This window comes from Thalassophryne amazonica, chromosome 20 (genome assembly GCF_902500255.1).
Source record: "Thalassophryne amazonica chromosome 20, fThaAma1.1, whole genome shotgun sequence".
In the NCBI taxonomy this organism is placed as follows: Eukaryota; Metazoa; Chordata; class Actinopteri; order Batrachoidiformes; family Batrachoididae; genus Thalassophryne; species Thalassophryne amazonica.
This window is the reverse complement of record NC_047122.1, coordinates 47,040,662-47,064,408: the sequence shown is the minus strand read 5'-3', so window position 1 is coordinate 47,064,408 and position 23,747 is coordinate 47,040,662. Positions and strand designations below refer to the sequence as shown.

Genomic DNA, 23,747 nt, shown 5'->3' with positions numbered 1-23,747 from the left:
GAGCATTCATGGCTGTTCCACTGCTAATAATCTTCCCTATGGAACTTGCACCACTTATTGTTTGGTGGAATGAGTTCAAGTGTTGTCGGAAATTACAATCCACAGCAAGAAGCCCTTTGACAGTAGCTGATAGCTGATATTTCAGGATTGTTCAAAAGCCATAAGATGATTGTTCCCAGAAAAGGACAGTGATCAGTGCTCATTTAAAACAGTCCCCCAATTAAACACAGATTAAGACGAAGAGTGCATTTTTAAATGACTTGCAAATAAGGAAAGCTTAGTATCCAAACAAGCTAATTGGGTAGAAAAAAAAAAAATCTTGGGTTACTTACATATCTGATATATGCATGATGTAGACTGATAGGAAACAGACTTTAAAAACCAGATGTTGTATTGAAGAGATGTCGTCACTGGATGAACAGCATCATTACGACAGTGCTGGGGTCTTGAAGCAAGCGTCCCACCGATGTTGCAAACGAGCCCCGACATTACGGCCCGCCCACGTTTTAAGCCTGCGCTCGGCCAACCCCCAGGTGTCCGGGCCTTGCACTGCTGCGTGGGTCAGTGCAGTTATGTGATTGGATGAAGTGTGTTGCATTTGGCATTGTCTGCAGGTGACATGCTCGTGTTGTTATATCTGAACGGTATGTGTTATATCAAAACTTTGTGCTGCCTGTGTTATCGTGATAAGCAAAGAACAGAATATTTCATAGAACCTGTTGTCCCAGACGGAGATATGAAGACAGTTTTATCAGTTTAGACTGTACGCAAGTGATGACATTTTTCGGGTGTGTACGCAAAACATTAAGGTCAAATCTAGTCTGTGTCATGACGTAGTCTGAGGACAAGCGTCGTGGAACATTCCATCCAACAATGATTAACACTGACTTGGGTTTTGTGGACTGGCACATTATGGCAAAGCAGAGGTGTGAGATTTCTTCTCTTTTCTGCTTAGGGATGGTGCCAGCTGTTGAGGTTCTGTGTAATACTTTTTTTTTTTTTTTTTTTTTAAAGCAACAATCAGAATTCCATTCTGCTCAGTCCTACCAACCAGAAAACTGATGTTGCTCTTTTATATGATTTTCTTAAGGGTTCAAATGACAGGTGTGAAATTTCATTCAATCATTAATTCTTTTATTTTGTCATTTATCTATCTGGGTAGCAGACTAAGCAGCTCATCCTGCTCTTCCCTATCTTCAGCTAAGCCCTCTAACTCTTCCTGGATGGTTCTGGGGTGTTTCCAAACCAAATAATTGCACACATCCCAAAATATTCCTCTTGTCATAACTCCAGTAAAGGTAGTTTCCGCCATCTGCAAGGTTTTTTCTTAGATTATAAATGCAAAAGTCAAAATCTAAAACTTCCTTAGATTTAAATAAAACTGGTCTTAGTTTGTCTGTTAAAATTCAAATTAAACACATGGCAGCATTTACAATAACCTTGTTGCATATGAAAAGTGGCAAAACAGGTCAGGGTCAGCTTGAGCTGATCAGTTGTGATTACTTTTCAACAAGATATTATAGGTAGGGCAAACTAAACTAATTTATAATAACTTGGTAAGACGAACAATTTACGTTTCATTTATATGAAAGTGTGAGCTCATTTTAATATGTGAACTTTTCATGAATAATCCTAGAACCACACGTTGAAGTGGTACCAGTTAGTTCCCCATGTCATGAGGATTCAGAATATATATAGTTTTTAGGGCTACATATTATAGTTTGCATGTTTATGCTGGACAGACAAGGACAGGTAGAAGTGGTTATTACCAGGAAAATAAATTTGGACTCTCTCTACTAGTTTCCATTTGCTGCAGCTCGTAATTCTTGTCCAGTTGGCGGCGACACTTCGCTTTGCGAGCGGTCAATGTGACTTGAACGCATCACAATCGATACTACGGAAGTGCCTCTTGCAGGCTGCCTGCCTGGAGAGGCTCCCTTCAACGGCAGCGATAAAACTGTATTCAGCACTTAAACCGACCCCGTTAGACGGCTGGGGAGGATACTATTAACGTGTATGGCTAAACACTCTATCACCGCGGGTTGACTTGCTGTAGGTAGCGTATGTGGGTGCAAGTTTAAATCGGTCCCGTAGTTGCTAATCTGGTCGAGATGTCCGCTTTTTCCGAGGCTGCCTTAGAAAAAAAACTCTCGGAGCTCAGTAACTCTCAGCAAAGTGTTCAGACGTTATCGCTGTGGCTTATTCATCACAGAAAACACTCGAAGACCATCGTCAGCGTTTGGTTCAACGAACTAAAGAAAGGTGAGCGTGCCACACACAGCTAGCTACTCGCAAGTTAGTTGGGCTAGCTAGCGCCAAGTTAGCTTCAGTCTAAAGTTAAATTTTCCTCTCCATCTCGGCAAACGATAACTTCTACACTTATGCAGTGTGTTCGTCCATATGTGTTAATGCTGCTCATGCTAGTCAAATCTGTTTGTTGTCGCAGGTTAAACAGGCCTGCAGTATTTGTATAATATCAGCGATACTTAAGCAAGGCCAAATTTGCTGTTTGCTGCAAAAACACCATTTAATATTTAACCGCAGGATCCTGCTGTCTCCTAGAAAAAGTTCTCAATACCTTGGCTTATGTGTTTTGTTTTGTTTGGTTTTTTTTAACCACATGGGGAAAAAAAGCTGTATTCTGACAATTTATAGAAGTTATGTGGTTTTCTTTACTTTTTACAGCCAGGTGACCTTAGACCTATGGAAGCCTGTTTGCGCCACTTGGAAAAAAGTTTTTTTGATTAATTGCGAGATTCTGACTTAGTATCTCACAATTCTGAGTTGCTGTCTCGCAATTCTGAGATACTTTACGTTATGAAATGCATTGCCCCCTACATGGTCATTCCATTCGATCATTGAAAGCTATTTTCGGTGTGGTTTCACAAACAGTGAGATTTGGACGCTGTTACATGAGGACGATGACATTGAAATAAGCCTCAGAACTTTACAAGAACTTTGGCAAGGAACCATCTCTGGCGCAGGCGAAATAAAACGGATGTTGTCGAGGTGGTGGAGTTCATCCATCAGCAGCTACAGATGTCGGGTCAACAACACGGCTACAGATGGATGCACCAGAAGTGCTGGATGGCTGGCATAACCACGGACAGAGAAACTGTCCATCTGTTGTTAAGACTCATGGATGGTGGTGGCGTAGATTTATGAGCAAGGCATCGCTTGAGACGTGTTGTGCCGGATTCAGCACCCCTGCCGTGAAAAGCACCCCCTTCGCGGGAATGCGCATTTGAACCTCGTTGCCTTTAAACTCACATTTAACAGCACAGATACACAGTTTGCGCAACAAAAACGTACACAAATCAATATGATCCTTATTCTATCTCACGTTGTCTCCAGATATGTGGGAGTGAACAGAATATGTTCATATTTACGAGCACTAATTGGCTGGTTTTGTTCAGTAGGAATGAAGCGTCTGATATTATCATGTTTATTTTATGACGTTTCATCTCCACAATTTCTTTTATACTCACTCGACTGGTAAGCACTGAAAGCTGAGATAGGCTTGTCCCAACTTGTCCCCTGGCACTCCGAAACGGAGGTGTTCCTTTATATCGCTTCATCAGTGAATCGGTCGTGACGCGCGAAGCCTCCGCACGGCTTTCCATGACAAAATCTCTTATTAAAAGTGAAATCTGCCGGAAAATGGCTGATGTCCAGCTCTTGTGATAACCAGAGAAATTGCACATGACGGTCCCAGTTCCACACAGCCATCTGTTTAGAAATGATGTGGTTGTTTCTGCTTCTCGATGGGGCCTCGGACCGCGGCGCGCCGAGCGCCATTGTGGGCCATCCTTAAAGCTGTAGTAACACTCCTTGTTCTCTGTGAAGCCCGTAAAATTTTCACCGAAAGTCAGATAAATTTTTCAAATGGTTTCCAGCTGCCTGTCTCAAACAGTTTCTGAAAAAATTCTGATGGAAAAAAAGCCCAAATCATTCCGCCATTTCCTCGCAATGAAACAGCGACGAGAGGGGTGGACCAGTGCTCACTCAAAGCCTGCCCACAGGCGAATGACACAACCGACAGGTGTGGAAAAACTCACGCATGCGCACGAAGGTTCAAGCTTGGCTGACGTAAAAACATATGAATCAAATCCATATAGTTTTTAAAAAAAAATAAAAAGGTACAATACTTTTCTCACAAACCTCGTACTGTCGCGTCCATTCGTGTTTTTAATGGTGCTGTAGGTATCACAGAGACTACTTTATTTTCAAAAGAATGAAGAAATAATGGACAAACTGTAATTCTCTGGGACTTGATGAGTGCCTGCTCTTTTTGAGATTATCATATTGGTCCATAGCCTTTCTGTTTCTGTTTGCTCTGGAGGAGGCTCAGCGACATGGAAATGTTCTTGAATCGCTGTTTAAACCCAACTGGCTGTAAAAGTGTTCATTAAAGCCAAGACTACAGGGCTTTTTTCCACTGTGTGCACCTGCCATCTGAGAGAAGAGTTTGGTTCAGTTGATCCTTTAAATCTGCATTTTAAGACACATCTGTACTCTGACCTGTAATTTGTGCTTAGTGCATTACTGTCATCTCTTTGGTCACGTTATTCATGTGGGGTGATTTGATCTTAGGTATGATTAGGTGGTCTTAACTGACTTTGGATATTTTGATTGTTTTTTATATATATATATATATATATATATATACATACACACACACATACATACAGTAGTGTTGAGAATAATAGTGCTATGTGACTAAAAAGATTAATCCACGTTTTGAGTATATTTCTTACTGTTACATGGGAAACAAGGTACCAGTAGATTCAGTAAATTCTCACAAATCCAACAAGACCAAGCATTCATGATATGCACACTCTTAAGGCTATGAAATTGGGCTATTAGTAAAAAAAAAAAAGTAGAAAAGGGGTGTTCACAATAATAGTAGTGTGGAATTCAGTCAGTGAGTTTGTCAATTTTGTGGAACAAACAGGTGTGAATCAGGTGTCCTCTATTTAAGGATGAAGCCAGCACCCGTTGAACATGCTTTTCTCTTTGAAAGCCTGAGGAAAATGGGACGTTCAAGACATTGTTCAGAAGAATAGCGTAGTTTGATTAAAAAGTTGATTGGAGAGGGGAAAACTTATACGCACGTGCACAAAATTATAGGCTGTTCATCTGCAATTATCTCCAATGCTTTAAAATGGACCAAAAAAAAAAAACAGACGTGTGGAAGAAAATGGAAAACAACCATCAAAATGGATAGAAGAATAACCAGAATGGCAAAGGCTCACCCATTGATTAGCTCCAGGATGATCAAAGACAGTCTGGAGTTACCTGTAAGTGCTGTGACAGTTAGAAGACACCTGTGTGAAGCTAATTTATTTGCAAGAATCGTCCGCAAAGTCCCTCTGTTAAATAAAAGACATGTGCAGAAGAGGTTCCAGTTTGCCAAAGAACACATCAACTGCCTTAAAGAGAAATGGAGGAATATTTTGTGGACTGATGAAAGTAAAATTGTTCTTTTTGGGTCCAAGGGCTGCAGACAGTTTGTGAGACGACCCCCAAACTCTGAATTCAAGCCACAGTTCACAGTGAAGACAGTGAAGCATGGTGGTGCAAGCATCATGATATGGGCATGTTTCTCCTACTATGGTGTTGGGCCTATATATCGCATACCAGATATCATGGATCAGTTTGGATATGTCAGAATACTTGAAGAGGTCATGTTGCCTTATGCTAAAGAGAACATGCCCTTGAAATGGGTGTTTCAACAAGACAATGACCCCAAGCACACTAGTAAACCAGCAAAATCTTGGTTCCAAACCATCAAAATTAATGCCTCGCAGATGTGAAGAAATCATGAAAAACTGTGGTTACACAACTAAATACTAGTTTAGTGATTCACAGGATTGCTAAAAAAGCAGTTTGAACATAATAGTTTTGAGTTTGTAGCGTCAACGGCAGATGCTACTATTATTGTGAACACCCCCTTTTCTACTTTTTTTTTTACTAATAGCCCAATTTCATAGCCTTAAGAGTGTACATATCATGAATGCTTGAATACTGAATCTACTGGTACCTTGTTTCCCATGTAACAATAAGAAATATACTCAAAACCTGGATTAATCTTTTTAGTCACATAGCACTACTATTATTCTGAACACTACTGTATATGTGTGTCTTTTATCATTAGTCCGATGTTATTGATTTTTATTGTACTGTTCATTTATGGAAATCGCAATGCCCAAAGGCTGAGTTTTTCTTGGCACTGTTTAGTACCAAGAAAACACAGTAATTTCTTTGACTTCTGATTACTAATGTAACAAGCAGTCTGACCAAACTGTCTAATCATGAACAGTTAGCATTTTTCCATCAAAAGACAAAACACCAGCACATCACTTATAAACGTGCCAGCACAACGAAAGTGCAATCAGATATGTTAATGTGCTGCAAACAAGGATAAAAAATTTTTTTACAGGAAAAAAAACAAAAAAAAAACTGCATCAGACATACTGAACAACCTAAAAAATAAAAGATTGTTTAGTCGAAGTGATGATAAGAAAAATAGACAACCTGGTACTGATGACTGGAATCTGTTGTATTCAAATTGCCTGATCTGTGACCTTTTAAAATTGTGGTGCACATGAATTTATACCAAACATTATCACTTTTAAGCTGTTATAAATGTATCAGAGCGTGGTGCTTGAATTGCAGTCTTGCAGTGTGTTTTTTAATGCTCCAGTCTGTTCTGGGGGCTGTATGCAGCAGTGCTTGTATTCTGAATGTTTGTCAAAGCTTGATGGGATTTTATTTTTATTCTGGCACTTTTCCTTGGGGTGCGAGTCAACAACATAATGATATCTCAAGTGGATGTCATATTTTGGGATCATGTCTGAAGGGTTAAAGGAGCACACAGTGGAAATGCCAACTGGGATAGAACATGTCTCAAGAGCTTTTCTTGATGAGCTCAGTGTTGTGAGCTGTTAATACAACAGTGCGATGAACTGAAGGCAAACTGCTTATTAATAGAGATGTTTGCCCTGTAGTAAAAAATTGCGTTGATGTTAAAAGGATTCTCTGTATACATGACTTGTGTTGCCTTGGTATTTCATGTGTCAATATTTATTGATTTATCTTGCTCATCTTGAATCTGTTATAAATTTTGTGTGTGTGTGTGTTCGTGTTCGTTCTTTTGGATGAGTGCAGCTCAGGTATCACGCAAACTGACCTTCCTTTACCTGGCCAACGATGTCATACAAAACAGCAAGAGAAAAGGACCAGAGTTCACGCAGGATTTTGCTCCAGTTATCATCGACTCATTCAAACACGTATTCAGGTCAGAGATAACGCTAATGAAGTTGTTGTGGAAGATGTCTTGTTGAGTTGCAATATTTGGGTCAGAAGTTTATTGTACTTCCGAAATACCCTTTTTCGATAGCATTTTGCATCAAGCCATGTCTCCTAAGAATTTATGTATATGCTCACAAAATTTCATCAAGGTTTAATCGTAACCCTTTTTTTGTTGTTGTTGTTGTTGCTACAGTGTATCCTGAAAGTTTTCACAGCACCTCTTTTTCCACATTTTGTTACAGCGTAATTTCAAAATGGAGTCAATTCATTGTTCCTTCACAATTCTACTCTCAACACCCCATAATGACAATGTTTAAAAAAAAAAAGAAGAGATTTTTGCCAGTTTATTAAAAACAAAAAACTAAAAAAAAAAAAAAAAAAAATCACATGTACGCAAGTATTCACACCCTTTGCTTAATACTTTGTTGGTGCACCTTTGGCAGTAATTACAGCCTGAAGTCTTCTTGAATATGATGCCACTAGCTTGGTGCACCTATCTTTGGGCAGTTTTGCCCATTCCCCTTTGCTGCTCCTCAAGCTCCATCAGGTTGGATGGGGAGCGTCGGCGCACAGCCATTTTCAGATCTCTCCAGATGTTTAATCGGATTCAGGTCTGGGCTCTGGCTGGGCCACTAAAGGACATTCACAGAGTTGTCCTGAAGCCACTCCTTTGATCTGTTAGCTGTGTGCTCTGGATTATTGTCCTGCTGAAAGATGAACCTTCACCACCAGTCTGAGATCAAGAGAGCTCTCTGGAGCAGGTTTTAATCCAGGATGTCTCTGTACATTGCTGCATTTATCTTTCCCTCAATCCTGACTAGTCTCCCAGTTCCAGCTGCTGAAAAACATTCCCACAGCATGATGCTGCCACCACCATAATTCACTGTAGGAGCGGCACCTGGTTTCCTCCAAACATGATGCTTGGCATTCATGCTAAAGAGTCCAGTCTTTGTCTCATCAGACCAGAGAATTTTGTGGTGGAGAGATTCAGAGAGGGGAAAAAATGAAATCCACCTCAGTTTATTTTCATTTATATAACACCATACCACAACAGTTGCCTCAAGCCGCATCACACAAGTAAGATCTGGATTGTTGCTGTCTTGATACAAATTGCACAAAAGCAAATGCATATGGAGAGTGAACTAAGGGGGGTGGGCAGTGGGTTTTTACAATAGTTTTGTGACATGTACTCCCGAGCTGTAGGGAGAGCTTAGTAGATAAAGCAACCAAAAACTGACAAAACTTGTGTAGTCTCCTTTAATCTGCTTACAGAATGACATGGAAGTTCATTATTAGGAAGCTTTTGAATTAAATGTTCAGGAGTGCTTAAAAAACGTCTGGATTCTGAATCTAAGGGCCCTGTCCCACTGGCGTTTAGGAGGATTTGCGTATGGATTGCGCACAAAATTGGTCCATATTCGCCAAACATCCGCAATATCCATGTAACATGCTTGTATGAGTCGGCCGTCATCCGAACATGCCCGTGATCATCCGCAGAGGCACTCCTGTCCGCAGCCAGGATTTTTGAGCTGTTCAAAAATCTGAATGCGGATGACATCCGCCTTACATACTCCATACATACTCAATTCATACACAATACATACTCACTCTATGCGCTGTAGATCTGCCATTAACCGCTGATCTCCGCAACTGATGGGGACTTGCGGTTGGCAGCCGCCTGGGAAAGTGTGTAAAACAGATATATTGCGTGCCCATCATGTCCACATCACAAACTAAAATATGTTGTAGCGAATGCATACAAACTGGCCACGAATAAAGCGTTTTTATTACATCTGCTTTGCAGCTAATTTGTGAATGCATAACAAAGACGTCACGTAAACCCAAAGTACTATATGTGGCAGAAAGCGACATACCTGCCAGTCAGTGCCGGTCCAGCTGTGTAGATCCACAAAGATGTAATAGCTGCTGCAATCCAGGACTTTTATTTAACACCAACAAAAGGAAGAGTTGCTGTTTACCCACAACTCACGCTGACGTGTTTTCTGTAACACTCAAAAAAAAAAAAAGAAAACACCATCTCACACCCCGAGCGGCTTCCCCCCTCCCGCTCCCCATACTCATGAACAGTTAACCCTCGCATGACAACACTCTGTGATCAACTCCAGCAAATGCTCCAGAGACTGTATTGTTGGTGTGAATAGTGATGCCGACAGCCCGAGTGCGTTTCTTTTATGACCACAATGCAGATGCCGTGCACGCGCAACACGTGCACGATGCATTCATAATACACCCGTAATACTGCCGTGATAATCTCAATGTGTCGGATCCGTTTCCTCACTACATGCGTTATATAACCGTGATTGTTCATCATATATTCGCTATATATTATTAATATATCCGTAATTTATACTGGGACATTTGTCATTTTTGGCAATTTTTGTTGCGGACGACATCGAACGCCCGCAATTTGTGTACTCAATTCATGCGCAATTACTCCTCTCTCCAGTGGGACAGGGCCCTAAAATGTGTTCCAGATCTAATTAAAAATAAAATCTCTCATTTTCTAGGACATTATCAATCTGCTTACCAAATTTTGTCAACATCGTCTCAACTTTTTCAGTGAATGGTTGCTTTGTACCAAACATTTTTCTGGATCTCAGTTCCAGAATATATTTTGGATCACCTTCAAAATTGAAACGCTCATTTCTCTTAACATGCTCTATCTACTCACCAAATTTAATTTAAATGCATTAATTATTTTAAGCTATCCTGCTAACAATCAAATAAATGCCGGTGAAAACATTACCTCCTTAGTGGAGGAAATAAAGGGCTCTGTCTTGACTGTCTGTAGTGCATGGCCTAAAGTGCATTTAGGATGTGTACAACTCCACTTTGCTGCAGCCAGTTTGCGCTGTGTAAGCCTGATTTGGCAGATCTCAAATGTTAAGCAGAGCAGGTCATTATTTGGATGGAAGATCAAGCCCCAGTTTCATAAAACAATCAAATTTTTTGTCTACTGCACTTACTTAGTCCACTATGGTTAGTCACCCAACATTAGTCATCTTATCACCATCTCATAATGACGGCTAAACTTGTAGATTAGTTGTGTTAAGGGCTTTTCACACAGAACATGTTCGGGGCATTAAACATCTCACACATCGCTCTAAAACCCATTATTTTCAATGAGAAGCAACACGTCAAAAACAGCTAGCGTGACACTCCACCAGGATCGCGTATTGCCAATTGTTGTCAAGACGCTGCGATCAAAGTTCAACCCAATCCACAATCCAACTTTCAACGCTGCGCAGTGTGACGTAGCTTCTCGCCTCTAATAGAAATGCAGCATCAGGCCAAAACGTAGAAGATGAGAGTGCAGAAATGTCACGGAATTGCTAATTTATACACAAGTTTTCTGAAGAAAAGCTTTCCATTTTTTTTTTTTACCTCTATTAATTTGATTACTGTACATTTTGAAGTAACTGTTTAGTACATTAGTAAACTTGTAATTAAAATAGTTTTAAGTATATAAAAAAGATTCTTTAGAAATTTTTGTTCTTTTGTAATTTAAAACCATAACTGTGGTTGTTGTTTCAGATGAGATAATTTCTTGATTAGCATTATAAGGAACCTTGGACATTTATTTTTAGCTTGAAATGTAATGTGTACATTTTTAAGTAGATTCATTCATATTTGCATTTCAACCAGGAAAAAAGTAATTGTAAATATAAATATGTATTATAAACACAACAGGATATGATATAACAATGACTGCAGTGTATCTGTTAATTAGGATTTCCCAATATGACATAAACCTCATGATATTTTAATTTAGTCATTTCAACATTTAATTATGTCCTCACTGACTATGTGATTGCTTTTAATGTTGTAATCAGAACAGGGTATTTTTTAAAATACAAACCTGACTAATCTAGTGATTGAATGCTTTGAAATTGTTTATAATCTGGACGGGGCTTCTTCTACCTGTGCAAATGTCTTATTAACAGAACTTTGACTTCATGGACATGTATAATGATTCATTCATTTAATGTTAAAATATAAAAGGAAACAGTTGTCCTTTAAAGAGTCTTTGTTTTATTTAGAAATGTAGCAGCAGGTGTTGGTTTTCAGAGATAACAGGTAAGTTGGACGCTCACGACATTTAACCAGATGAAAGTCTCCTCCGCAGCTTCGACATCTTGGTGGAGTTTTTGGAGAGACTTTCCTCACATTTTGAAGAGCAGAGATGTTTTCTTCTGGACTGCAGGTTTTGGTGTTCAGCTCTCACTGAAAGTTCTGAAGTGAATCTGTATTTCTCTCAACAGCAAATGTTGAAATGTTCCTGGTGTGGGACAACTGAAGAAATATGTTTCTTAAAATATAAAGAAACACAAAAGTTAATTTTAAAAAAAAGAACTAAGTTATTTAAAGTATAGATTGAACAATTGATAAATACAAAATGTTCACTCAGCTTGACTGAGTGATTCTGCAGCTAACGGCTAAAGCTAAGCTAATGGATAAATCTTCAGCGGTGTACTGCCATGTTTTATTCTCATCTCAGACAAATGTGCAGAAGTTACATTGCTCAAAGTGTGTGTGTGCGCACATATCTAAAAGTGAAATATTTCGGATTGAGTCGTCTCTCTCTCTCTCTCTCTCTCTCTCTCTCTCTCTCTCTCTCTCTCTCTCTCTCTCTCTCTCTCTCTTTCCCCCCCCCCCCCCCCCCCCGCACCCGGTGTTGTGGTCTGATAGGTCTCCCCCCCTTAGCTTGGCATCACTCCAAACAGATGCTGAACAAAGGCTTCTCTCAGCAGGGTAATGTCTGTCACTTGTTCCTCTGCTTGTGGTTATGACTGGCAGACTTGAGTGTTTCGGTTTTCACTAACTCAAATCCAAGATGGTGATTGTCTTGCTTGTTCACCGGGCTCTCGAAAAGCCAGATAGTGATGTAGAAATCTCTGTCCTCCCGCTGTGTTGGACGAGTTCAACGCGTCCAACACAAGCGACTCCATGTTCAGTGCAAAAGGCCCTTTACGTTTAACTATTTTCATAGCGGCCTCACGAGTGCTGTTGCTAAGAAATGCCTCCAATGTGTGTGAGGTTTGGTTACTTCCGGGTTAGGTATCGTTTGCTACAGCCATGGCCGACTCTGCCGCACCAGAGAAGAAGTGCTCCCGGAAAAAGTCCCCCACGTTCTCCAAAGCGGAGGAAGCTCTCCTTTTGGAGGAATATGAGCGACGTAGGGGTGTTCCAAAGGAACAACATCGGCCCTAGTGCCCAAAAGACAGGCTTGGGAGGAGATAGTGGTGTCCCTCAATAGGGTCTATATTCACAGGTTCAATATAAATGCTGTATGCTTCTGGGAAGATGTCAGGAGAAAATATAAAAACATTGTGCAATCAAGTAAGCATTAATTTGCTAGATAGTTGATGTTGATAGTTGATAGCTAGATGAATTTTTTAAGAAAGTTTTTGCTTAATTTTTTGTCAGATATCTAGTTAAATATGGGTAAGATAAAATTTTAATTCATGGTTATTTTTGACAAACGCCGTACTGGTGGTGGCCCTGTACAAGTTTGCACAGAGGCTGAGAAGGCCATCAGCCTGAATGAGGCCCAGGGCCCTCATTTGCAAACACTTGAGTGGATTTCATAGTGAAACATAGTGTGTGCTAAAACCCAGAAACTGGTGTAAGCACAAAAATATCCAAATGTGTCAAAATGTACGTACACATGGATCCAAGCACATTCCATTTGTACATCCCACTGAACATGGAATTGAGTGCGCATGCAAATATACCAAGCTCCTTCCTTTACATGCCCCTATATAACTATGCAAATCCATGTAAATAGGCCCTCGGAGCTGGGAAGCCTCTTCTGTCAGATCAGTCAGCATGGACACAGAAAAGAAATTGTACTGAGTGTGAGCCACAGATGACTGGTAATGATGTGAAAACATGCAGGGATAGTTTATTTGGTTCCCTGTCAAATGGAATAAACATGAAACTGAAAAAAATGTTAGTGGGAACGTGTGTGTGAGAGAAGCTGTAAACGCTGTGAACTCAGTGGTGCACACACACTGAAGTAAAAAAAAAAAAAAAAAAAAAAGTGAAGTGTGCCGCAGCTGACAGTGTGTGACATTCACAACTTTACACACGTGTTTATTGACAAATTCTGAACACCACTCCCACTGGAATGCCCCGTTGCCAGGAAGTCTTGCGTGGTCAGCACGTGTGCGCACAGACAACCCCTTGCTCCTTGCCGTATTGCGCTCTGGGCCAGCTGCAGTTCTGCTTGCATGTATATTTAACAACCATGCTAGTGATCATAATATCCACTGTTGAGAAGGGCTGGGTTGAGTAAAGCACATTCATATTTAAACTTGGAGAAATTTATGGAGACAATTATGGTAAGTGCAAAGTGTTGACTGATTGAATGTTGTCTCATCCAGGAAATTGTAAGAACTCCAATGCAAATGTGATTATCAAACGAATTGTTCCTTTTGCAGGTGCAATCACTAAACCTCCAGCAGAAACGGCAGCTACAAGCTCCCACATCAAGAAGGCTGATGCGTGGCAGGAGTATCTTCAGTGCAAGATTGATGCTAAGAAAGCACTCCTGCCACTGCAGATACAGTTTTATAAATCTGCTGCCCAGTACTTCGACAGCCAGAGTTGGCCAACATCAGAATTAGTCGACAAAAAGAAATTAGACAAAGAGTAAATTAAACTAAGATAGTTTAATTAATGTTATGTTACATCGTATAATCTTTTCAAATTCAGTCTTAGATTAACAGAACCACTTGTGCCTTAGGATCACTTGAATCCATGTGAAGTGGAGCCAGGGCTTCACAAAGGTTCACTGTTTAATAAAACTTGCGTTAGAAACGTTATGTGGAACTTCAGTTATTTAGAAATCAAAATTCTGCATTGTAAAAATCTGTTACGTTATCAATTCAACTTGTAATATGTTTCAAGCTATGCCAAACTGTACACTAACAACTGGGAAATTCTGTGATTTATTCATGTGCAATAATAAAATGAATAAATTTTTGAAAAATGTCCTTTCATTAATGTTAATTTCATTTCGTACAAACTTTTACAACCTGTCCAGTCAGATGCTATCTTATTAATTATACAAGTCATACATGTATTTAGTCAACTAAGAGGATGTTAAAAAAAAACAAAAACCTGTTGCACTTATGTGCAATATAATTTGTGCCAAAATCATATGATTTTATATTTCACTTTTATTATAACATAGTATTTCAACATTGTGTAATGCTGTATAGGTCAAAATGAATCCTGAAAATCCATGATACTTGCACATATATACAAAGTACTATTATTTTTAATCAAACATATTAATCTATTCCATCTTAAATTGTGTGCAATATAAATTACTCTGTTTTCAACATATTCAATATACCTGTTTAACATTCTATTTGGAACATTCTATTTGGAGCCACTCAACTTAATCTCCAAGTTAAAGTCAGTCAACTGTATATAATGCTTAAATAATATGAAATAAGGCACTGATATCTTCAGGATTTCCTTGAGAGGTGAGGACAGGAGTGGGTATGTTGTTTGGGCTAATTCTGAACCCATCGTTGATATCCTGTGCATCATGATGGTGTGGATCCTGAGGTTGTTGATCTGCTGGTTGTAACTCAGGATCAGCAACCACAGGATTCATCATGATGGAGAATACCAATGTGCAGAATTACACATCTCACAATGACATTAGGGATGGATTCTGTTAAGCCCATGCCAGTTCTTCAACACGAAAGTCTTTGTTTCTAAATACCAAATGTTTGTTCTATTTTAACTCTTGTTTGTGCACTGTTGTATTTCCTTTTTTCTTGACTGTCTGGGTTGATGTAGGGATCATCAGATATGGTTTGCATGGATACCCCCATCACTTAGCAGCATGCCATTCAGCTCACCTACAAAATAGAAGAAAATAATTGTATAAATGTACAGTGTATATCCATTTTTAAAACCCACTGACGCCAAGAGCTCTGCTCAGTGGATACTATTCTTTAAAAATAGAGGATAGTTTATATGCAGTCTACTTTAGGCAGTGCATCAGAAGCCACTGCCTTTGATATATCAGTTATGGATCAGTGGAGAGAACCTATGCACATAGGGGAGGCTGAAAAACCAGATGAGAAACGATTGCCTTCAGTGGGATTTAAACCTGGGACCTCAGTCTTGAAAGTACGTTAGTTTGCAAAAAGTAATGCCAATAAAATTGCTATAGATAAATACTATAACATACCTGTTTCAAATTCCTGACAAATCTGTGACATCCTAAAGATTCTGCTGTCATGGACAGAACCTGGCCACCTTGCAACCACATTTATAAATAAATGCAGCTGGTCACATATCATCTGTAGAAAATAAAATTATCAAGTACCTTAGCCTGTCATTAATGTATAGTTTTAGAAACCCCCAAACTGCTTTGCTGTTTCAGCTGTCAATTAAGATTTTCAAAAATAAATCATTTCAGAAAAAAATTGAAGTGGTTTTATTTATTTAATTTTAACCAGGTTTGTCCCATTGAGATAGAGACCTCTTTTGCATCAAGACCTGGGCTATTACAAAGTTTCCAATTCACCTACCCTGCATGGCTTTAAGTGTGGGAGGAAACCCATGCAAACATGGGAATAATAGTGCAGCAAATAACTGAAAAAATACTTCACATGGTGATACAAGCACCAAATCCAGCACAAATTCTCCTTAGATGTTGCTCTTTTGAAAAAACCGACGGGCCACTTGAATTTTCAATAGGCGGCCACGTAGGGGTCAATTGAAGAATTACCCGGGAGTTAAAATATGAAAATGCTCCAATCATATTGAAAACTATACCACATTATTTGTCTGATCATGAAGATTCCAAAAAGGTATAGTTTGGACAATCTGACTGAACAATCTATAACACTCAATTACAGCGCTACCCCTTTTGTCCTCTAATACGAGGACAAAAGATTACAACTGTCATTTTTTTGTAAGCGATCATGACATTAACGTGGTTGAATAAGCCCAGCATTAGTCTCGTGTTTTCACATACCTGCCGCTCTGTAAAATCCTTACTTTATTAAATTTGTCAGCCTTCCAGGGAACTCGATAAATCGCCTGATGTGCAGAACAAATGCCGAACTCACGTCCCTCACGATTCACCATACAGTTGATTTGGACACGCGGATGGTGTCGCCGATAACCTGCTGAAAGGTCCCACGGGCATAAAAAACCTCAGCGCTATCAAAACCTGAAGAAGGGCTGGCAGGGTGGTGTTCCTCCTCATTTGGTGGTTGATGGCTGGAGCTATCATGTCCATGATGAAAAGGATTATAGGCAGACTGAAGCGGTATCCCTGCTGAACCTCTGCATCCGTAAACATCTCCAATAGATTCTTCTGGTCCTGGAACACCCGCCGCAAGGCAAAGCATGAAGGAAGAGTCCTTCATGCTCCATCAAGTGGTGGTCCATGATATCTGCCATTTTTGAAGCTAGACATTGAAGTTTTGTTGACTAAAATAAGGTTAGCCTCCTCTGTACCAGGCTAAAAATTTGAGTTGGGTAACACAAAGTGCTTTGTGTTTTGCGCAATGACTAAAGTAAAAAAATGAGTCAGCTAAGTGAGTTTAGTCAACTAAAGATTTGACTGCTTCATGAAACCAGGCCCAGGGGCTGTCTGTTTCTCCAGGTAACCCTGGAATTGCAGAAACATTTGCAAAGACCAATTGCGGATCTGTACTGGATCCGTTGACCTGACGGAGTTCACCTGAAAGACAACTCCTCCAATATGACAGGACACGTGAGTTGAGTGCAAATTAAATTGCAGGGTTCAAAATGGTTGTATTTAGTTAATCACTGGCCTGTTTTGGGGAATGATATGAAATAAACCAGTGCCAGATGTCTGTCCCTTTAACAAATAAGCATGCTGGGTGCTGAAATATTTAGATGGTGAGCACAGAAGCGAGATGTTTTCTGGTGAGAAAACTGCAGCAGTCGTCCACCACAGCTCCCTGAGGTGAAGCATTTCAGCACCTCATTCTCCTTCAAACACCCAGTGTCCGTCGTACACCCTGAAGTATTGTAAAAATCTCTCATCAGGCAAGGCTTACAGATCTGTTGAAAATATCTGGACTGTCCTGTGTGTGTTTTTTTTTTTTCCTCATTCTGTCCAGGGAGGGTGAGGAGGGCTGTAAAAAACAGTTGGGTCGGGTTTTGTCCATCTGGCAGGAGCGAGCCGTTTATGAGAATAATTTGCTGGAACAGCTCTCGCAAGTCCTGTGTAAGTTTACAAAAAAACTATAACTGCTTACACCACTGTCTTGCGACGATAAACTCCCCAATTTATTCATGTAGGATTTTGCTTTTTGCTTGCATGATTAGCACATGAAAATTAAAACAATCAGAATGGTCTCTGGTGGTTGAGACGTGAATATAAATTGGACCTTCTCTTTTGCCTTGGGTTTTTTTATCAATCCCAGATGGAGAGAAAAAGCCTAAAAAGAGGTCATATGAGGAGATCCATCCAGATGTCGAAGACTTTGGTTCCCAGTCCTCTCCAGCTGGGCCTCCTCAGGTGCTGGCCTTGATAAATATGACTCTTAATACAACGCTCTATTCTCTCTTTAATGATACCGCTTGTATGGCTGCTTTCTTCTGGATTTATAACATTTACAACTTGCTGCATCTTTTCTTAGTTGCATTTTTAATATTCTCTTTATTCCTTTATTTTCCCCACTTTCATTCTTCTGCTCTTTATTTGGTTTTGTGGCACTCTTGCTTTATCGTCATCCCTATTTCTCAGACAGCCGAGTTAATCCGAGCTCTGCAGGAGCTGGAGAATGCAGCCTCTAGTGATTCAAAGCTCCGTCAGCGCATCTCGTCCCTTCCTGCTGAAGTACAGGACACATCACTGCTTCATAGGATCACAGGTAGGAGGCAGGGTCGAGCACACTGTTAGGTGTTGCATGTATACACTGATCAGCCATAACACTGTGGCCGCTGATAGGTAAAGTAAATGAGATCATCTTGTTACAATGGCACTTATCACTGGGTGGAATGTATTGGGCAGCAATAGTCCATGGGCCAAGCAGAGTTTCTTTACCACTTAAGGGGACGAAACGACACTTTCAATCCAGCCTCAGTGTATCGTGGCCTACACAAGAATGTATGAAAGCCATCCCAGGGTGGTAGCTGCAGCCAGGTAGGGGTCAATGAAGAATTACACAGGTCAAACTTTAAAAATGCTCCAATCATGTTGAAAACTATATCACATTACTTGTCTGATCATAACGATTCCAAAAAGGTATAATTTGGACCAACTATGATGGAATGTTCTGGAGTTATGGGATAAAAACAGCGAAAATGGTCACAATGGTCAGTTTCAGTTTGTACAGGGGTCAAAAGTTAAAGTTGCTCCAATTTCAGTACAAAATGATGCAAATTATTGTTTGGGTCAATAGGGTTCATATAAGGAATAGTTTGCACCATCTGTTATGTTTAGTTATGTTACATGGTGGTAATATATGTCATGTCATAGAATCCAATGGATGTTGACCTTGTTTGACCTTTACTTTGGAGAACAAACATTCAACACAGTTGAATTCAACACAAAATTATTCCATTTATAATTTGCATACTTTTTACTGAAATTGGAGCATCTTTAAGTTTTGACCCCTGTACAAACTGAAATTGACCTTCGTCACCATTTTTGCAATTTTTACCTCATAACTCCAGAACATTCCATCATAGATAGTACAAACTTTATCTTTTTGGAATTGTTATGATCAGACAAGTAATGTTATATAGTTTTCAATATGATTGGAGCATTTTTAAAGTACTGGTACTGATTAGGTCAACGTTGATGACTGGCTCGTGGACTACAAGTTAAACTTTTGTCCTCAAAGTTGATGTGTTGGAAGTGGGGATGCATAAAGACTTGAGTGACGTTGACAAGGGCCAAGTTGTGATGGTAAGACAGCTAGGCCAGAACTAAGATTTTGCGGGATGTTCCCAGTCTGTAGTGGTTAGTACCTACCAAATATGGTCCAAGGAAGGAAAACTGGTAAACTGACAACAGGGTCTTGGGCGGCTGAGGCTCAGTGATGCATGTGAGGAACGAAGGCTGCCCTGTGTGGGCCGAACCAGCAAAAGTATCTACTACTAATGTGTTTGTGCCAGATAAAAGAGCACATCTTCAGAGATCAGGAGTCCTTTCCTTGACCGGTCACAACTGTTTTGGTGGCTAAAAGGGGATTTACACAATGTTGGGCAGGCGGTCACAATGTTATGGCGGCTCGTTGACTGTTGGCTGAATGACCTCCAGATGAACTGTTGGGTGTGGTTATCTTTAAGCGCTGTGCCTCACCCTCTTTCTGCCTTCTGTGTTGCAGATAAAGAATCAGGTGAGCGGCTTTCCCGGCTGGTTGAGGAGGCCTGCATGTTGCTGGCAGACTACAGTGGTCGTCTGGCGGCCGAGATTGATGATCGGAGGCAGCTCACACGCACACTAACAGCCTTTTTACAAAGCCAGAAGGACGGCTTAGCCCACAACGAGCAGAAACTAGAAGTACGTAAGATCCTTTCTTTAATCTCTTTTGCTTAACAATTTTTAACTGCTTTCCCTGCTGTACCATTGTGCTGTCTTGTTGCAGTTTGTCTACATGTGAAATAACCTTGTCTTATGTATTCCAGCATGTCCTGTCCTTATGCAGAGCTCCTGGATTAATTTTTTCTGAGTCGTAATGTTGTTTTTAGATGTGTTGGACAAATGGTGTGTTAAACCTCAGTGTTGGTGTCTTGACTTCCTACAAAGTTGGGTATTGTCCAAAAAGCTTTGCTTCATTTTGTAAATTTGTAAACATATTTACGTCCCACCACTATGGACCCAGCATGTGGGACATAAGGTTGTCTCACTTTCAACGACTGTATTCCTGTTGGTCGTAAACGTTGCAAAGATGGTGACGCCGTATGTTAAAGGCTTCATATTAACACAGTGGAATGCCTTCAGGACGTGATGAGCTGACTTTTGTAAGAGTTCTTTGTAGACGTTATAGTAAAAGCTGAATACATATTGCAACACACATCTTGCTTCACTTGCATATTGATGAGAAAAGCTTATTTTCAGAATTTTTGCAGTATCACAACAGTGCAGCCATCATCTTATCACCGTGGGTATCTTATGTGGAGTAGGTGGTGCTTCGTAGCTTTCAACCCCGAGTCTAGAAATTTTTTTGTTGCAGATCTATTATTTCCTTCAATAATCTACCTTGCCTCATCATGTTACGCTGAACCGCCTTAATTTCAGTGCCATTCTGTGAAGAAACTGGGGTGTTTGATTCTGGTCATCAGGCTGCCATCAGCGTCTTGGCAGGACATGATGCACAGTGTCTTTTTGTTTCTTTTTCCCCGTAGCCATTCTCCTGTTGGCTAACTTTCCTTTATCCACAGGTGAGAGTATAAAATACTTTGTACTTGTCTTCAGTCAGTAAAATCTAAAATAAAAAATGAAATTGGTGTCTTGTTTTTTTATTATTATTTCACTGTAACATGCAGCAGCAACAATTAAACACAACAGCTTATTTTATTTGAGAGAATTGTCAAACAACCATATTTTTGGGGGTTGGGAGGTGGGGGTTACTGTCTACAGGGCAACTGAGATGTATGTTTTGCATGCATTTGTGTGCGTGTGGACATGTGAACACAATGACTCCATAATATAAACATTTGATATACTGTCATTTGTAGATAAGCTGCCCAGATTTGAGTGTTGTTTGATGCATGTATTAGACCTGCAACTAATGATTATCTTAATAATTGAGAAAATAGACTAGTTTTAGGTCCAGAAAATGGTGAAAAATGTTGATCAGTGTTTTCCAGAACCTAAGAGGATTTCTTTATTTGTCTACAACCTAGATATAGTCAGTTTACTGCCAGGTAAGTATAAAGAAAATTAGTAAAACAAACTAGAAAAAAGACATTTCTGACATCCGCCAATCCGGCTCTGGATCACCTCCAAAATTCAGTGGAGTGCCCTAATATCTCTGTGGTGCACATTTTGTCAAAATCTATGCAGTTAGTTGTGACATAATCCTTGGTGGACATAATTATTCACATTTAAGAAGCTAAAATTTGAGAGTTTACATTAAAAGACATAAAGCAATTGATTATCAAAATAGTTGATTTTCCATTAATTGTTGCAGCTCTGTTGTATATTTGTGGGATGTCTATGCTTTGATGACACAAATAGGGGGTGATTCTTTAACTACGGGCACTATTGGCCTTGTAAATGTAATTTCCACCACACCATTGCCTTACAATATAAAGTGCCTTGGGGCAACTGTTGTGATTTGGCGCTATATACATGTGCTCTGATGTTACTGTTTATCTCCATAGAAACTACCCACACAATCTTTCATACAAACTTTTTAAAGGGACATTATTGTTGTGGTGGAAATTACGGCAATAGTGTGGGACAACTACATTTTGTTTAAAAAAAAAATCACAACAGTTGTATGACATTGAATACCCCAGTTATGTTTTGATTATTTTACTGATATTTTATTCAGAGATATTTTAAAACATTAGAAAAAAACGTTTGTTTACTATTCATTTTTTATCATTGAAGATCATAAGTCTGGGTGTGGGACAAGCACAAAACAGCAATATTTGCATATAATGATGCTGAAAAAAGGTGAAAAAGTCATCATAGACTACTAGGACAAATTTCTTCAAACACTTTCATTGTAAAGATAACTATAAAAGTGTGAAATTTCCCATTTTTTCTTTTTTCATAAAATATGATCAAGGGACATAAAAGTGCCCGTAGTCTAAGAATCACCCTAGGATGATGTACAGATACAATCGGGATTGGGGGGGTGTGCAGTTTTTAAGTTAATCCATCTAACAGCACTGTAGAAATATTGCATTTAATGTGCATAAAAAACTTACGAACAGCTGGTAAATGTCAAATGTAATTGGCAGAACATCTGTGAAGACTTTTTTTAATAAAAGCTTTGTAACTCTAATGAAAAATGACCATATATTACTATATAAATGCTGGTTTGCAGATACACACACAAAATTCAAAACCTTACAGGGCATCAGGCACTTGAAGTGCCTTGTTAGGAATTTGGCTTTGTAACACTGGAATTGTTTCTGTTGATATTACTGGGCTTCTCTCTGTACTGATTATAATTACAAAATTCTCACTTTTTAGGTTGATATTGAACTTAAACATTCTGTGGCTTCAGTAGTTGTCATATTACTGTCTACATGAATCAGATGTTTGGCAAATTATACAAAGTCGTATCTGAAAATGAACACATGCAGTAATGTCGGGTCTGTTTGGCATTTGAGTGGCATTTCATATTGTTGTGTGAATGGGGTGATGTCTGTTACCAGAGTTGGTGACTAATCTGTGTGCATTTCTTATATTAATGGGCTACATTTGATACAACACTTTCCCTGCAGTCGTGGACTCTGTAAAATAAAGCTGAACATGTTCCTGTTAAACTTGGGGGGGCTTCTATATGAATTTCCTATTTTTATATTTCATAAAAGAAACTCATTTTGTAAATTTAACAGCCTAAACAACCTGCACTCACTGCTAATTTGCATATTTGTATTTGCATTGTTTTTTCTTTCTGTTGAGAGAGAGACTAATTGTAAGTGATAAAGTTTGAAGAGTTTGTCACTACTTCTTTTTTGTTTCCCAGGAGTATAAGCGGAAACTGGCGAATGTCACGCAAGTCCGAAAGGAGCTGCGCTGCCGTTTGAACAGTCTTCCGACTGGACTCTACAACTCGACAAACTGAAGATTCCACCCGCCTCCCTGAGCCTCCGGACTCACCAGCCTCTTACAGAAACCTCTGTTCTGTCACTTCAATGTTTTTGATTGCAGACATTTCTTTTGATTTCAGGGAAGCGTTCGCGTCCCTGTGGTTTACGTTCTGACTCCGGCATCTTATTTGTCCACATGAGCTCATATCTTTGGCCTGTATGTAGTTACGCAGTGTTCCCTGATGCCTTCACCATACTCATCATGCTGTGGATGAGGCTGGTGTGGTATTTTTGTATTTGTAGTGACATGATCATGCACCAGCACATAGTGTGGCAGTATTCTGACTTCTAACAGTCTCTTTTACTCCTTTAGCTTGTATTATAATTGCCCTCAGTTTTTAATGCAGTGTGACCTTTATAAAAGAATAATACAGAAATCACATCAAAAGCCTGAAACTGATTAGCCATTTTGCCCAACACTGTGTAGTTGTAATTTACATACGGTAAAAGTAATTTGGCAAGGGGGGGGTTGACTCATTTGGTAGCATCTAGTACATATTACCAAGTGTTTCTTGTAAATACTAGTTATACTTGTGAGTCTGTACAATTTGTGTCCGTGCCACAGTGGCATATATAGTGGTCATGCAGACGAATTACTGAGGAATCTGTAGATGTCTGGT

At 39.6% G+C, this 23,747-nt stretch overlaps 1 protein-coding gene across 1 annotated transcript; it reads left to right on the top strand.

Annotated features, from left to right (window-relative positions):
• The first annotated feature begins 1,884 nt into the window (after positions 1-1,884).
• Positions 1,885-23,507, top strand: LOC117501719 (regulation of nuclear pre-mRNA domain-containing protein 1A-like). The gene is made up of 7 exons (XM_034160686.1): positions 1,885-2,262; positions 7,171-7,300; positions 17,463-17,569; positions 17,769-17,863; positions 18,092-18,218; positions 19,680-19,855; positions 23,004-23,507. Exons 1-7 carry the CDS (start codon positions 2,112-2,114, stop codon positions 23,100-23,102), a joined length of 885 nt encoding a protein of 294 aa, XP_034016577.1. The 5' UTR covers positions 1,885-2,111; the 3' UTR covers positions 23,103-23,507.
• The last annotated feature ends 240 nt before the right edge of the window (positions 23,508-23,747 follow it).

What these genes read in the sequence shown, in the direction of transcription:
- LOC117501719 (XM_034160686.1), top strand. Translation starts at nt 2,112, where the DNA reads ATGTCCGCTTTTTCCGAGGCTGCCTTAGAAAAAAAACTCTCGGAGCTC. An exon ending in TCATTCAAACACGTATTCAG is followed by an intron (nt 7,301 to 17,462) that starts GTCAGAGATAAC and finishes CATTCTGTCCAG; the next exon opens with GGAGGGTGAGGAGGGCTGTA. An exon ending in ACAACGAGCAGAAACTAGAA is followed by an intron (nt 19,856 to 23,003) that starts GTACGTAAGATC and finishes TTTGTTTCCCAG; the next exon opens with GAGTATAAGCGGAAACTGGC.